The following is a 17,581-nucleotide window of genomic DNA, read 5'->3' on the forward strand; positions in this document are numbered from 1 at the left end:
TTTAGAAAAATTCTTTTATTCATGCTCCAAACCTTAACTACTTGGCTAAAAAATAAAAATGTAATTGACTGATAAGATCATGGCAAGTAGTTTAATTATTTTTCATATTACTATATTACTATATATATATATATATATATGTATGTATATATATATATATATATATATATATATATATGTATGTATGTATGTATGTGTGTGTGTGTGTGTATGTATGTATGTATATATGTATGTATATATGTATGTATGTATGTATGTATGTATGAATGTATGTATAGTCAACTCAAATAAATGAGCAATAAAATTCACAATAACAAAGTAGAGAATGTGCACAAGGAATATATTAGTTTGACATTTAGCAAAAAGAGAGTTTTTGACATTCCTAGCAAATATGTATGTGTATGTATATGTACATATATACATATATATATATATACTCACATACATACATATATATGTGTGTGTGTGTGTGTGTGCATACACACACACACATATTTAAAACTGTCACTCCGTCAGTTACAGTGATGAGGGTTCCAGCTGATACGATCAACAGAATAAGCCTGCTCATGAAATGAATGTGCAAGTGGCTGAGCACTCCCACCACAACACCACTCACCACAGCAGAAATCATATCCTAAGACTGAAGTGCCATGTAAAAAGCACTGGTGCTGCTGCGACTTAAAAAGCACCCATGATAGCGCCACAGAAAAAGCACCCAGTGCACTTTGTGGAGTGGTTGGCATTAGGAAAGGCATCCAGCTGTAGAAACTAAACGAAAACACACTTTGGAACCTAATGCAGCTCCTAGCCTTACCAGTTCCTCTAAAGCTGTCCCACCGATGCCAGCATGGAAAACGGACATTAAATGATGATGATGATGATGATGATAGCTGAGCACTCCACAGACACACATACCCTTAACATAGTTCTCAAGGAAATTCAGAATATAACGAGGCTAGCCCTTTGAATTACAGGTACAACTCATCTTTACCAGTTGAATAGGTTGGAGCAAAGTAAAATAAAGTGTTTTGCTCATGCACCCTCACACACACACACACTTACACACATACATACTATGGACTTCCAGAGACTTTCCATCTGCCAAATTCATTCTTAAGGCATCGGTTGGCTTAGGATTATAAAAGAAGACACTTGCACATGGTGCTGGAAACCACATGGTTGCAAAGAGAACTTCTTAAACTCACAGTCATGCCTGCAAAAATAGTCTCAGATATCTCTAATTTTCTTCAAAATTCTTTATTTTATTTAACCTATTTCTATCTTTTCTTTCAGCTGCTTTTATTTCTCTTCGTTCGATAATAATGGTTGAACTTTTGGGAGTTGAAAATTTAACACTTGCATTTGGCTTAATTATAATGGCTCAAGGCATATCATCATTTTTTGGAAGCCCTATAGCAGGTAAGCAACTGTTTATTCTATAAAGGTTAGCAAAACTTAACCCTTTAGTACTCAGATTATTCTGATAAATGTGATGTTTTTTTATTCATATAGTTTTTAATTAATTATACATTATCTCATAGTTTTGAAAGTTTGATGATGTGATTGTATATTTTTAGTATGCTATTGTAGAGCAGATATATGAGGCCAAATCTTGCCAGTCTGAGCATAAAACAGGTAATATATGTATCTGGGCCTGATAAAGCAGCAAGCTGGCAGAAATGTTAGCACACCAGGTGAAATACTTAGTGATATTTCGTCTGTCTTTACGTTCTCGGTTCAAATTCCACTGGGGTCGGCTTTGCCTCTCATTCTTTCAGGGTCGATAAATTAAGCACCAGTTGCATACTGGGGTTGATCTAATTGACTGCACAGGCATGGCTGTGTTGTAAGAAGTTTGCTTCTAAACCACTTGTTCTGAGTTCAATCACATTGCATGGTACGCTGAGCAAGTGTCTTCTATTTTAGACTCAGGCTTGTGAGTGGATTCAGTAGATGGAAACTGAAAGAGGCCCATCATATATATATGTGTGTGAGAATGTGAGTGTGTGTGACTGTGTGTGTGTGTGTGTGTGTGTGTGAATGTGTATGTGCGTGCATGTGTGTGTCTTTGTGATAGTTGTAAACAAGTGTTACCATCATACAAATGGTATTGTTCGTCTTCAGTCTTCCATGAAAACATGTTTAGTCATGGGTAGATGTCACTTCGCTTGGAAACGAGTGAATGCCACTGAAAATCTGCCTCAAGGAATTCCGTCAGACCCATGCAAGCATGGAATTGTAAACTTTAAACAATGATGTATGAATGCTGTTACTGTTTTTATTGACCTTAATAGCTTAACAACTGTTTTTTTTGTTTTTTTTTTTCACTGTTATAGGTTGGTTATCAGATATGACAGGAAATTTTGATGCAGCCTTTTATATGGGTGGAGCAGCATTAGCTGTTTCTGGAATTATTTGTGTTCCCTTGGAAAGGGTTTCAAAATGGGAGAGAAAACGAGAAGCTTTAAAATCCAAAACAATTGTGGAAGTCAAGGAACTGCAACCAATGATTAATAATTCATTGAATATGCAATAATTTTCACCAGCAGTGACCTACTTTATATGAACATATAAAGGCACAGTGTTGTAATTGTTTTGTAAACCAATTGTTTTGTTCTCACGTTTATTTTTTTTTAATACATCTTTTTTTAAATTTAAATAATAAAACAAAGTTGGCATGGTACATATTTAATTCCATACAACCTGTAATTTCAGAAAACCAACCTGCAAAGCTACTAGAATTGATTTAAAGCATTTGAAACATCAAGGAAGAAAATCTACATTCATAACAATTCATTGTCCCATCCATTTTCATATTTGTTGTGAACATAGTTACATAAACAAACATATTAACATTGTCAAGCATGGCTCATATTTAGTGAAATTATTGTTGATGTTATATCATAAAAAATCTCAACTTTATTTTGCTGGGTATGATGGAAAGTGTCAGATGTCCATAGCCAGCAGACTAAGGTGACACTTGTTTACTGATCATGCGTCAAAAAACCAGTGGAGGACTCTTGCAGTTCCAAGCAATGATTAGTTTTTGTGGGTGCTCTATGTTTACATTCATTCCAATCTTTTTGAGTTCTGTTGGTCATTGAATGCTGGTACTTCCATGTGCACTAATCACAAATCGTATCACATCCATTTTCTTTATTGCCCACAACCTGCGTATTTCCCACCTCAATTCATCATAGTTGTTCACTTTTTCTCTTTCCCTTCAATCCTGCTGTCATCAGGACATGCTATGTTGGTTATCAGGCATGTTTTTTTCTTTTCTGTTCACAACAATTTCAGGTTTTCAGTGTCTAATCTGATGGTCACATTGAATCATTGCATCCCATAAGATTTTGCAATCCTCATTTTCAGTAACTCCTTCTGGGATTTGGTCATGCCATGTTTTTGAGCTTTCTGGGTCATAATTTTCACAAAGCTCCTAATGGATCATTTTTGTCACATTACCATGTCACCTTTTGTATTCATGCTGTTACCAATTTCAGGCATTCACTAACAATGTGCCACACTGTTTCACTCCTCTCACCACACTTTCTGCGTTTGTCACTCTCAGTTGTTTTGTCAATTCTGCACTGCATATGATTTGTCCTCAATGCTTGTTCTTGTGCTGCACTTGTGAGTGCATCTATTTCTATCTTCAAGTCACTCTTCTGCATCCATAACCACCAGCCCTTCTGTATCTGTCTTTGCAAACTTACTGTACTTTTTTCTTTTCCATGCTTTTCTCCTCTTCAAATTTCTTTTGATGATGCCAGACTTCTTCTCATGCATCAACAATGATTCCACAGCATTTTTTACATACCAGCCTGTTCAAACCTCTCTCAGCCTTTCTTCTGGACAGTTACATCTGATCAGTGTCACTCTTGGGGTGAAATACTCTGTACAATGTGAATAATTTCTGTGTCTTTGTACCCATAGTCATCAATTCATTCTTTTGTCAGTTTACGATTCCTGCTCCGTACCAAAGTGATGCTATCACCCATGTATTTACTGTTTGGAATTTATTCCATCCAGTCAATTTTGAGTGCAACATTAATTGTAGTCTTCAGAGACACTCTTTCATTTCCTTCCCTGTGATTTCATTGAACTCAAGTATGCCAAGGTACTTATAGGCTTCCTTTTCAATTTGTTTCATTACTTTCCTATTTGATAATTCTATCTCTGTCAGGAACTGCACCTTGCTTCTTTTCAGACTCATTTACACCATGCTTCTTGAGTTCAGATTCCATCCAAACATCAGTACTAAAACAATGGACAGTGTTCACCAAGGAATTCACTTGTACCTCATCTTCAAATCATCCATTAAGAGATGATTGATTCTTTGTGTTTTTCCCTTGATTATTATTAGTTGTTGTTGTTATTTACTTTTAATCTGCAAGTTTGTTGCAATCACTTGCCGAGACACACCCAGCACCCTAGGGCAAGTGAAGGACAAGAGATCTAACAGTATAACTGAAAGTTGGGGAAGTGAAATGGCTGGGGAATATTATTATTGTTATTGTTGTTTCATCATAATCGTTTAATGTCTGCTTTCCATGCTAGCATGGGTTGGACGACTGGCAAGCCAGAAGGCTGCACCAGGCTCCAATCTGATGTGGCAGAGTTTCTACAGCTGGATGCCCTTCCTAACGCCAACCACTCCGAGAGTGTAGCGAGTGCTTTTATGTGACACCGGCACGAAGGCCAGTCACACGGTACTGGCAACGGCCACGCTCAAAAAGGTTTTTTTACGTGCCACCTGCACAGGAGCCAGTCTAGCGGCACTGGCAACGACCTCGCTCGAATAATTTTGTAATGTGCCACCAGCACAAGTGCTAGAAGCCAACGCTGGTAACGATTACGCTAAAATGGTGCTATTTACGGGCCACTAGCACGGAAGCCAGACAGCTGCTCTGGCAATGAACACGCTCGACAGTGCTGTTAGTGCTCCACTGACGCAGTGACCAAGCATCGAGTATGGTTCTATTACGATTTCACTTGCACCAACAGGTCTTCGCAAGCAGAGTTTAGTGTCCAATGAAGGAGAGGTTGGCATGGATGCCAGTCGTCGGATTCGGTTCGATTTCAATGTTTAACTGTGGTACTGGTTTCAGTCATTGGACTGTGGCCATGCAGGGGCAGAGACACTATCTTCAAGAGTTTTAGCCGATCATATCAATGCCAGTACTTATTTCATTTTCATATTTGTTTTTGTTTTGAGTGACTTATCTTTATGACACAACATTGCTTTTTAAACTGATCAACATTAATACAATGAGACAAATACAAACTTCTGCACAGTTTCCATCTATCAAGTTCTGCTCACAAGATGTTGGTCAAACAGAGAAACAATAATAGAAGCCACTTGACTCAGGTGCTATGAGTGAAATCAAACCTAAGACTATGTAGTTACACAGCAAAATTCTTAACTTGCACAATCACTGTCACTAATATTAATGTGTTGGTTTTCTTTTTGTTTTTATTATTATTAATAAAGAGTCTGTTCTCCATTACAAATTTTCACCTGTCATGTAACTGAATCAAGTACATAAACATTTGGAATGTGTATTTATAATTAATTTTGGTTGTAAGAATGTGTTGGAATTACAGGTGGGTCAGCAGCAGAAAACCTTACTGAAGCTGATAGCTGTATAAATTAAATGAATGAATAAAGAAATACCATTAAAAAAAAAGTGTTTTTTTTTTAAATTCATGTCTAAGTAAAACTATTTGTTTTCCAATTTATGATTCAAGATATCTAAATATCAAATGCATGCGTGTGTATGCAACAAGCCATTGTAAATTTGAAACCCTTACATATGTATTACTCTAACCCTTATAAAGGACAAAAGTTCTTGGCTTTGAATAAAAGAAAATACAGGAGGATCAGTTAATTATGATTTTATTCAACATATTCCCCTCTCAGATTCACACACTTATTGAAGCGGTCCTTCAGTTTTTCTAAACTCTGTAAAAGAATTTGGAAGGTTGGGCCTCCAACTAAGCCTTTCACGATACCCTTAAAGCCAGGAACTTTTCAGCAGGACTTCATATGGTACAATGTATAGAAAACAAAAACACCATAAAGCAAACAACGAAGAACCCTAACTATGTAAGTTTAACCCTTTAGCATTCAGATTGTTCTTTCGAATGCAATGCATATTTAACTCTTCAGCAATCAGTTTACTTTGTGAAATGTAATGTTTTTTTTATTCATATTGTTTTGAATTAATCATTCATTATCTTGTAGGTTTGAGATTTCAATGGAGAGATTACTCTTTTACTTGTTTCAGCCATTTGTTTCTATGGGATTGGTAGTGATGCAGACGTTGGTTTACATATAATTTACTATGTTGCTCTGGTAAGTAAAACCTAAAGAAAATGAAAAATAGATTCCCCCTGCAACCTTTTTCTTCGTATTTTGTGCTAAACATGCAAGAATAACAATCAGACAAATGATAATTCAATTATTTTATTTATTTTTTTCACATTTATACTCTCTATTTCGTATGAGCAACATTACCAGTGGTAAGGTGGTTGTATTTTATCTGGGAAGCAATTCGGTCTAAATCCCGACGACCCTGAGAGGTTAAACGGCGACCACTGAAAGCAAACAAAGTGAAATTTTTTTAAATGCAAAATATGGGAGAGTGAAAAACAAAAATTGAAGAAATATCTTTATCGAATACTAAGGAAAATCCCTTCTAGTGAAGCACCCGATTTCCCTCACCTCCCATGAAACGTGGAAAACAACGTGAATAAATAAACATTACATTTAACAGTAACCGGAATGCTAAAGGGATAAGAATATTTGTCATTGCTCTGATTCTTGCTGGGTTGGCAGATATCAGCATGCAACAGCAGATAATTGGTTTGCTGAATTTATAAATAAGAGCCACAAACTCTTGTTAAGATTCATTATTCCAAAGTAGCTTTTGATTGAGAAAACAACGCTGAAACACCAGGTGTCCCGAAGTCCTTTCACCAATGAATTGAGAATTATGAAAGAAATTACCCCTCTAATAACGAAATACAACAGTGACTAACATTTTTCATGTTTGAATGTCATCAATATAATATAAATTACACACACAAACAAACAAACACTGAAATCAATACAAAGTTATTTTCAAGATCTATTAGCATCCTACATTTGTAATCACCTCATGAGTTTAAAATTTTCCCCATGTGAGGTGAACACCAGCCATAACTTCACCTAAGACTAAAACAGTTCCTAAGTGAGATCTCAGATATATAGGTCCTCAATTTCTTTTTCAGACAGGGATAACAAAAAATCATCACAGAAACCCACTTTTCATACAAGCTGGCAAAACCCTTCACTTATTTTTTCCAATTTAACTGAAAAACATTTTAAAGTAAAAATAAAAAGGCTAAGCTAATAGCAAATGAACTACTTTACAGAGAGAAAAAAAAAAAAAAAAAAAAAAAAAAAAAAAAAATCCAAAGATTTTTAATACATACCCATTGGGATCTTTCTCAACAAGTTTGAGGTTTTCCAGAGCCTGTAAAACACGTCGGGCAATGGAAGCTGAGGCGGGACAAAAATGACTGGGCACAGTACCATTCCTTTTGCGTCCTACAGAAAGTAAACGTAAATTTTATACGTAGGTAACGTTCTTGCCATTGACGTATTTTAAATATAAATCCAGAGCAAACTTTAGAAGATATATTGAAAATATTTTTCTGAGAATTTAATGGGAAAATTTACAAACACCCAAATTTCCCAGTTTTGCATAAATACAAAGTGAGATCTCAGATAGACATGTCCTCAACAATGTCAGACAGGGATAACAAAAGATCATCATAGAACTCACATTCCTTACTGTTTAGGGTCTGCCAAAAGAATGTGTACACACTTCAGGAAAGGAAAAATCCATATAAATAAGTACCTCTAAAAATAGATATCTCTCTTGATGTTTTATCAAACTGCAGTAATACTGAGTAAATTGTAATAACACTGGCTTACAATATTCATAGACTTTTTCCTTTCCTGTGCATATGTTTTTATGGCAGACTATCAACAAATGAGATTTGTATCTTATTCTGTGAATATTATTCACTCTACAAATTTACTAAGTGCCTACTATAAATTGCACAGAGCTCATCCTCTTGAACTAAATCCAGATTTAACATCATCTTCAGAAGTTTAGCAGGTAAGCAATGATGGAAACAGAAATAACTTGTAGATGTAGCTATTATGAGTAATAGCATTGTTTATCAAATGATACAGGAACAATGATGACTTGATTCGTAAAGCCTATGAACCATTCAAGGCTTGGAATATAGTCCTACTTACTGATAGATTCTACAACAAAAATCAGGTCAACAATTCTCAAAAACATTCAAACTTCAGTTGTTGCTAGAAGAAATTTGATAAGTTTTCAGAACCTACCGGAATTAGCATTCGCAGTAGTAAAAACCAGTAATATGGAGAAAGCCCCCATAAAGGTTGTTCACAAGACCAAGTAACATAAGTCATTTTATGGTAGTACTTGCCAGATAAACTTGTGCATAAATTGCTTTTAACCAAAGTACAATTTATTATACAGCAAGTAAATTTTGCAATTTTTAATTATTTACTACAATATTCATTCTATATCGCATTCTGGAGCAAGCAGAATTATTTTCTGCAGCATCCACTCAATATGGAAATTTTGTAAAAACTGATACAATCTAAGCATAGGAAATTATCTACAAGAGGTAATGTTTAAAAAAAATAAGGTGCAAAGTGATAGCTTATTCTCTCACTCAGTATTGCAAGGGAAAGCAAGTCATGATGTTTTTGTAGTTTACCTTACAAAGTCACTCCTATACTACAGAAGCTTTCTTAATGTTGTCATTAAAAATTAAACATACACAGAAATTTGATTCTTTTACAAAATAGAGAAAACACTGCACCTCTTATATGCATTTCAGTCCACTATGTAGGGTGGTTGGTGTTAGGAAAGGCATCCAGTCATAAAAACACCATGCCAAAATAGACACAGCAGCCTGATTAGCTCCTGTCAAACCGTACAACCTATGCCAGCATGGAAGGCTGATGTTAAACAATGAGGATGTCTCACTAGAAATGGAACACCTGTGATTTCTAGTTACATATCTTTTAAATTATATCTTATTCAAAGTGACCATATCTGTTGTTATTTTCAAGATCTATGAGCATCCTACATTTGTAATCACCTCATGAGTTTAAAATTTTCCCCATGTGAGGTGAACACCAGCCATAACTTCACCTAAGACTAAAACAGTTCCTAAATGAGATCTCAGATATATAGGTCCTCAATTTCTTTTTCAGACAGGGATAACAAAAAATCATCACAGAAACCCACTTTTCATACAAGAACTGTTAACTTCTCTTACACTACAGCATCCAAAATCTTCCTGAAACTACATTTTACCGAGTTAGAAAGACAAGCTCGACATTTCCCACCAGCTGAAAAAAGCCACAAATCAGGACTTGGTTCACGAGTCCGGTCAAAGGATCACTCTGCCATCTTTCAGCGAAACCAGTGCACCATTTCCTGCAGAAGATTGGTTTGAAATTCAAACAACTAAAGTCAAGGAGATGCTCACAGAAACTGAAACCAATTCAAGATGGTTGTGTTAGACTGCAGATTGAGATCTTTCTGTAGGTGAAGGTTAATTCAGTTTCCACCACTTCACTCAAACTGTATAGGCTAAAGAGTGAAATGCTTGTAACCGAGATAGCTGATGATGACACAGAAGAGTTTCCAATGTTGCAATGGCTTCAATCCCCACCAAGAGGAAAGCCTTATCTCTTAAGTAGCTGCTGCAGTTTCACTGGAGTGCTTTAAGTAACCAGTTAATTGTCTGGCATTTTCATAATTTGCTTTCAACCAATTAACCCAATTTTTTCAGGAAATAGAAAAACTGTCATTTATTATGTACAGAAAGTTATATTTTTAGCAATATCATTATCACAATAAAAAGAAACCAAAGCTAAATATACTCAGTTCAAGAATAACTCAAAATGACATTGACCAGTGGAGCCAATATCAAAGCATATGTATATACTCACCTCCATATATTTTTGTGAATGCCCCAACACCAACAGGAGATTTAATATATAAATGCCTGCAAACTGAAGCTGGAAAAAAAAGAAAAAAAAAAATTACTCAAAATAATGTTGTCATGGTATTAAAATAAAATGCAGAATTTAATCATGAAATCCATGTTTCAGAAGTCATTTGAACTCATAAGGCATCAAAACTAGCACATCTAGTTCCAATATCCTTCAGTATTAGCATGACCAATAATTCATCATTAACAGAGACCAATGTAAGATTATATATTATATTTAATCCTTTAGTATTCAAATTATTGTCGAAAGTAATGCTTATTTATTCAGTTTTCCATTTAATTGTGCCTTTGAGATTTTGATGATGTGAATGTATATTATAGGGTAGGTGTGAGAGGCCAGATATGGCTTGTTTGAATACTAAAGGTTATCCAAATATCTAAAATACTATATATATATATGTATACATATATTTACCAGCACGTGTATAAAACCAATCTTGACTGTAAGGAGCTAATTCATTGAATCTTCCTAATTTTACAATATCAACCCATTCTGGAATTTTCATTTTACCAGATCTGTAAAGAAAAATGATGCATTACAAACGAATGTAAGATGAATTATAAAAGAATAAAGATAAATATCAGACAAATTTAATAATAACTTGTTAATTAAGCAAAATCATGAATCCAAAGATTTTTGTAAATAGTCCTCCAGATGTAAAATTTATAAAGTATTTTCATTTTGTAAACCCCATAAGGTAGATTATTTACAGCTATAGTTAAGTCTTTTAATTTTGAAGTCTTTTCTACATTGCAAGAACTGCTAACCAAACTGACAGATACTAACCAGTTATTAAAAACAAGTCACCTTTACATCAGTTTGTCATGAAAATTCAAACTTTTAAATTCATAAACTACATATCATTGGAGAAAAGGGAAACAAAAATACAAATCACTCAAGACACATTCGTCAGCCTATACAGAGACTAATCTTTAATGTATTCCAATAGCCAACGGAAAAAAAAAATACTGTACTTAAACTGGCCAAATGATGAAAAAGCATAGCCTCTATTTGACAGGCTAACGTTTTTGCCTAATATCCATTTACAACAAATCTAAATAACATTATCAAAGAACAAATCTTTGGAACATAAAATTCCTCACTGGCCACAGATTGACAGAAGGGGAAGTGAAACTCCAAGATCGCCCAAGTGGGAACTGCAGTCCCTTTCATTCCAAGTTCGTATTAGAATTGAGCCATTAAGCTGCAATTCTTTTCTTGTTCTATGACCCATAATATACAAAGTTTTAAATTCAACTTTGTATTCACAAATATAAATATACCAAGTTTTCCTGGCAAAATAGAAAAAGTATACTAACCTTTTCAGAAAAGCACCCAATGCTTTTGTGAATTCATGTTGGTCAACATCTTTGACACTAACGCCAGTCTATAAAATAAAACTCTCAATATTAGTTACTAGTCTTTCACGTTTTACTTGCTTTCAACTATTTCCTGTGACCTAACACTATCTCTTAGAGACCTGGCAACTAGGGAGTTAAGGAGCTAATAGAAATCGCACACTTATTTCTAAAAGGCATCCTAAATAGAATAAAGAACACCCTTGTTTTCGTTAAAGTAATTTTTAAAAAATTAAATTCTATTTTAATATTCTTTAGGCTACCGCTTCTATTATGGCGTTTTGGAATGACCGCAAAGTTGGTTAATACTTTGTGTATTAAAAAAATGTTTGTCTCTAAATTACCTACAGGTGCTTGTTTGTGTATACACATTTTGTGAGACGGACGTCACAGAAAAAATTTACTGGAAAAGGGAACGGAATTTAAAATGTAAAAACCAAAATCAAATTTACGGGGACAAAAATTATGGGTATACGTAGAAACAATCATCTATTTCTTGTAATTTTCCTTCTCCATGAGGTAAGCTATTCAGGGGTTACACCCGTCTGGTGAGACGGTGTAAGAGTAAAAATTTCCTATCAAAAACTACACCAGGATATAGTTAATTTTGAAGATACATGAATTAGGGGAGTTTAAAAATAAAAGATGGGAAAGCAATTGCTTAAATTTTAGAAAACTTTAATTTACACCTTCCCGCTAAAAAGCATGCAATGCTTTGAACGGGTTTTATTTCGAATTATGAAATTAAAAATATGTCACATGTTTCATGGCCGTTTTTCTAAAACTATTTTTGGGTAAAAAAAAAAATTTAATTCCTTAAACGACTAAATAATAATATAACCGAAGTTTTTAAGATTTTTATTATAAAAAAAAAAATGTCAAGATATTTTTTTAATCAGTATATAATTAGATGTGCATGAACTTTAGAAAACATTGAAATCTGTGCGCACACGTACCTTTATAGTTAAACACAATAATACCCTCACTCTAGAAAATTCGATGATCAGTAAAAAGAAAATCTTTTAAGTCTTAATTTAATAAAATAGGAGGACTTGAACTGCTTGACGTAATTTCGAGATTCGCTATTTTAGATGAACGATAGGGATATTTCTGATATCATTTAAATGGATAATATATAAAAACCGTTTAAAATGTATATTCAAACACACATAAATCATTTATATAAACAAGAGACATACGTAAGATTGACTAAAGCAAATAACTACTTCAACTAAGAAAAGCCATTTCATCAATGTGGATGAAGTGGACAACGTGACGGATATTAAACCAACAAAATATGAAGCAGCAAGATGATATTATGTCTCTAAATTTATAAACAACTTTCGGGGGGTACATAATCAGTTAATTAATACGTTAAAGTTATTTTTAAAATTTGTTTAAGATATATATTTTCAGTAAAAGTAAGAGAAGGTGTACACGACGTACCTTGCGCTCGGAAGCCATGATTACAGAAAGGACGCCCACGTGACTTGAATCAGCCTATCAGATTTAAGCGTTGAACGACTTCCGTCCTCTTCTCAGACGTTAATAGAATGTAATTTTCATTTGAAGAATGGGATTTCACACGTGGTTTCGAAGGGAGACAACTAATGTTTATGATTTATCAGGAGTTAGAGCAGCTTATACATTAGCTGACTCTAATTGCCGCATAATGCTTACTATACGGTTGTTGGCACTCCATCGGTTACGACGACAAAGGTTCCAGTTGATCCTTCAAAATATGTGAAACAAGATTAAGGGCAAAGAAATAACTATATTTATTAACGAAACACTGAATTTCTGCTTGTTTCTCGAAAAAAATAATAAAATTGTCAGATATCCGTCCAAAGCTAAATACATAAAGGGAGACAATTCTCTTTCAACATGTTCTTTTTCCCTTCTCGACTTCATTTCATTTCGTAATGTTTTCTACACCAAACTTCTCACACATATCTTCAAAAGATTACGAAAAAATTTATGAACCAGCAGAGGACACTTTTCTTTTGCTTGATGCAATCGAGAAGGACTTTTCTTTTATCAAAAGCCGACAACCATTCATTTGCGTTGAGATAGGATGTGGCAGTGGTGTTCCTTTAGTATTTTTAGCCCGTCTTCTGGGACCATCTTCGTTTTATATATGCACAGACATTAACAGAGCAGCAGTACAGATCGCCCGTGATACGGCATTTCACAACGATGTGGTCGTTGAAGCAGTGGAAACTGATTTAATGTCTGGACTACTTCCGAGACTTTCAAACAAAGTAGATATTCTGTTATTTAACCCGCCTTACGTGCCGACACCAAGTGATGATATCAAGTTTAATGCTGCCGATCCCGTCGTAGCCTCGTGGGCCGGAGGCACCAAAGGACGTGAAGTCATGGATAGACTTTTCCCTCTTGTCCCCCACATTCTGTCCGAAACAGGGATACTTTATTTAGTGGCTGTTGCCGAAAACGATCCGCCAGATATTCTTAAAACTATGAATAGTTATGGACTGTGCGCTGAAACAGTCATTTCTCGTCGCTCTGGACCTGAGCTACTCAGTGTAATAAGATTTACCAAAAAGTCGATTGTAAATAAATAACGTTTATAAAATTGTAAGTTAATGGACTTATTTATAATCATTAATAATAATAGCAATAGTTACTCTCCAAAGGATCTTTAAATTGACTGAGTTATCTTTTATCCTTTACTTGTTTCAGTAATTAGACTGCGGCTATGCTGGGGTATCGCCTTCACTTATTGTCGCAGATACTTGTTATGACGGTTCATTTAGCCGAACCGCCTAGGTTATGAGGACGTAATCACAACAGCACCGGTTATTAAGAGGTGATGTGGACACACACACACACACACATATATATATATATACACGACAGGGTCCTTTCAGTTTCTGTATACCAAATCCACTCCTTATTCATATACAGGGTGTCCAACAAAGTCTGGGTACATGGGGATTAACACATACTTTAAGAAATTATTATTTCTTATATTTAATTGTTTGTTATAGTTTTATTTACTCCATGTACCCAGACTTTGTAGACACCCGGTAGAAAGCCACCACTTATTAATGACGGTAATATAGAACCGCGCTTCTGTGTATTGAAGTATCCATCAATTGGTGATGTTATTCGGGTGGAGATTACTGGTTGAATTGAACGTAGGGTACTCGTGAAGAAGAGTGAAACCGCGCTAGTCATTAAGAAGGTGAAAATAAAACAATTTTGGAATTGAAATAAAATGTTATTCATTTCGGTATAATTCAATTTGTTGTTATTTTAAATGTTTTCTGATATTTTACCATACGTTCAGAGTTTTGATGCTGCATATTCTAAACAAATAGTAGACAGTCTCAATCATTTAAGTTTTAGCAAATGTAGTAATAAAATTCAACTAAAATACAGTTCTCTAAAGGAGAAGAATGAGTTGAATTATATAATTGCAGATTCGAGAATATGATGGAAGTATAAACAAATATTGAATTCCATGTAGATGAGTTTCTTGGAGGGAAATATATGGGAAAACCGAGGATAAATGTTTTCAGAACATTCTGAAAACATCTTTCGGAATGGTTTAATTTTGAATAATAACATTTTATTTCAATTTCAAAATTTGTTTTATGTTCATTTTTCTTAATGACTAGCGCGGGTCCACTCAAGATAACTTATCCATTTTGTCAGTTTGTTGATGTGTGTTGAGTAGGTAGGATGTAATGAAATGCCTTGGTTCTTTAGTATTCTTTGTTGCTTATATTGGCGTGGTGCGGATTGCATGTACATCAATTATACGATTCCGAGAGAAAAAAAAAGAAGGTAATTATCTATGCACCGAATCTTTTTATACTACGATAAATTTTCCCTTTTACACCGGTTACATTTTCCACAGTCAAGTATTTATCAACAACACCGGTTCTCAAAATTTTATCAAAATTTCATTTTCCTTTAATTTTCTGTTATTTTACACACTTAAAGTGCTTATAGCGAGAAAAAAAAATCACAGACTTTTTTGGTAATTTTTTTTTCTTGGTGAAAATCGTGCGGGTGTTAATATAAAAATTTACCGAGGAAAGACTTTGTTTCCTCATAACTTCCAGAAAATTCATATTAATGAAATTTTCTTCAAATATGCTTCTGATAGTGTAAATTCTGATTATATTAGAATTTGTTGTGAAATTTATTCAGGAAGTTGGGAGAGAAGTTTTGGAAAATTCACACATGTCGGCTTTGTTTGCTCATAACTTTCAGAAAAGTGTATTTGTAAAAAAATTCATATAAAAATATCCATTTTCCTGGAAGTGGAAAGAAAGTCGGGGTGGAGACACTTGTGTAAGTATGCCGGAGAATGATCCCAAACTCCTAAAACAACATCAACTACAATAATAATAGGAGAGTATTGTAGTTCGCTTGAAGCATTATGTATTGTTTGTAAAGAATAAAAAGTTTTGAATGGTACAACAATGCATTATAATACAAAAAACGGACTATATACCTGTTGTAATTTAGTTATCCATAGTCCGATTATATTTCGGAATACAATTCCTTCAGATATTCTTAGATGGAGTCTCTGCAACAGTTTATAGCAGAGACTCCATCTAAGAATATCTATAGAAGGAATTGTATTCCGAAATATCATCGGACTATGGATAACTAAATTACAACAGGTATATAGTCCGTTTTTTGTATTATAATGCATTGTTGTACCATTCAAAACTTTTTATTCTTTAATAATAATATATTCGTAATCTACACCCTTGAAAACGTATCTACAAAATTTCATATAAAATATACCCCCTTTTTCTCCTGCCTAATCCAGAAAATATTTAGGAAATGAAATCGGTGGTAGGGGCACCTAACTAGCTGTAGTTATTTAAACAAAAAGTGACCAGTGACATGCATTTGAATAACAGACAAATACAGGTATATTAAATACCATACAACATACATGCTTCATTTATTAAAATTACCTCCGCTTCTATTGGTTTTATCATAATTACTAAATGGCAATTAAGAACAGCTCCACTCGAGAAGTTAACACCAAGAATTAAGTAATCTCCAAAATTGAAATGCCATTAAGGAAAAGGACAGGTTTATAGTTTTGAGATAAGAGAGCAATCATGGACACATTTTCCTAACTCAACAATCATTGATAGCATGACAATCATCTTAATTCATTTCTAGTAACCAAAGGATGCTGTCTTTGTTATATGATATACAGGAGCTGACATGTTGAAAACATTGAGTATCCTGGATTTTACTGTCTAAAATAAATTATTCAAGATATATACTACACGGTCCAATTCATTTTGATTTTTGTGTATGTGCTAAGAAATTTCAACACAACTACAGCTCCCCATCTGTGACCTGACCAACCTGTCCATTGATCCCTAACCCCTATGTTAATCCTAACTCCTTTGCCAAATAATATCATAAAATGCATTATATTTTAGTTGCGTTTTATTACTACATTTGCTAAAACTTAAATGATTGAGACTATTTGTTTTTAAAATGTTCAGTTTTGTGGGAAGTTTGAGTGTTTATTTACTAAGTAGAATGATTATGTACAGAACTTCATTTGGCTCAGGCATATTTACTTTAAAAACGCTAGAGTATTGTTTGAGGGAATTTGGCTGCTATTTCATGTAGACTGTGGCAAGGATTATGACAACACTCACCAAGTTAAACAAGGAGACTGTCTAGAAGAGTTGCAGGAGATTCTGAAGTTGTCTGGAGGCCATGGTTGAAGCCAATGGCGATTTTATTGAATAAATTTACTGTTTAATATTTTAAGATATTTTTACATAATTTTGGTAAATATATCTGTTAAAATGAGATGTCAGTGTTATTTTCATTTTTGCATAATTTAGACAGCAACTTATTCCCCGCACCCTGTATATATATGTATGTGTGTGAGTGTTTATTTATTTATGTGTTTCAGCCAAGTGGCTGCGGTCATGCTGGTGCACATTTACACACACACATATATATATATATTAGGAATTGTGTTTACAAATGGCTGTATGACAGCTACTATTATAGTTAGAGCTTTACACAGATTATTATAATCCAGTCTGCTTCCTGTTTCCTTGTAATTGTTAACTTCTAT

General features: G+C 34.2%; 3 protein-coding genes across 8 annotated transcripts in view; 2 read left to right on the top strand and 1 right to left on the bottom strand.

The window, feature by feature from the left end:
* Positions 1-5,690, top strand: part of LOC106872148 (monocarboxylate transporter 12) — a 40,558-nt gene extending 34,868 nt beyond the window's left edge. For all 6 annotated transcript variants that reach the window (XM_052975121.1, XM_014919025.2, XM_014919023.2 and 3 more), the window contains exons 6-7: positions 1,294-1,419; positions 2,337-5,690. In XM_052975121.1, the coding sequence (XP_052831081.1) occupies positions 1,294-1,419; positions 2,337-2,536 (326 nt within the window). In that variant the 3' untranslated portion in view covers positions 2,537-5,690. The remainder of the gene's footprint in view (positions 1-1,293; positions 1,420-2,336) is intronic.
* Positions 5,691-6,453: 763 nt separating this feature from the next.
* Positions 6,454-13,058, bottom strand: LOC106872150 (40S ribosomal protein S19). Its single transcript, XM_014919028.2, has 6 exons — positions 12,925-13,058; positions 11,440-11,507; positions 10,535-10,635; positions 10,058-10,126; positions 7,480-7,594; positions 6,454-6,600 (listed from the first exon to the last, which is right to left on the bottom strand). Exons 1-6 carry the CDS (start codon positions 12,940-12,942, stop codon positions 6,498-6,500), a joined length of 474 nt encoding a protein of 157 aa, XP_014774514.1. The 5' UTR covers positions 12,943-13,058; the 3' UTR covers positions 6,454-6,497.
* Positions 13,059-14,080, top strand: LOC106872149 (methyltransferase N6AMT1). Its single transcript, XM_014919027.2, has one exon. The coding sequence runs from the start codon at positions 13,401-13,403 to the stop codon at positions 14,061-14,063; it is 663 nt and encodes a 220-aa protein (XP_014774513.1). The 5' UTR covers positions 13,059-13,400; the 3' UTR covers positions 14,064-14,080.
* The last annotated feature ends 3,501 nt before the right edge of the window (positions 14,081-17,581 follow it).

The sequence above is a fragment of the Octopus bimaculoides genome, chromosome 20 (genome assembly GCF_001194135.2).
Source record: "Octopus bimaculoides isolate UCB-OBI-ISO-001 chromosome 20, ASM119413v2, whole genome shotgun sequence".
NCBI lineage: Eukaryota > Metazoa > Mollusca > Cephalopoda > Octopoda > Octopodidae > Octopus > Octopus bimaculoides.

Coding starts and splice junctions, on each gene's coding strand:
- LOC106872149 (XM_014919027.2), top strand. CDS start 13,401: ATGTTTTCTACACCAAACTTCTCACACATATCTTCAAAAGATTACGAA.
- LOC106872150 (XM_014919028.2), bottom strand. Junction 10,636..11,439: donor TTGGGTGCTTTTCTGAAAAG/GTTAGTATACTT, acceptor TTTTCTTTACAG/ATCTGGTAAAATGAAAATTC. Junction 10,127..10,534: donor TTGGTTTTATACACGTGCTG/GTAAATATATGT, acceptor TTTTTTTTCCAG/CTTCAGTTTGCAGGCATTTA.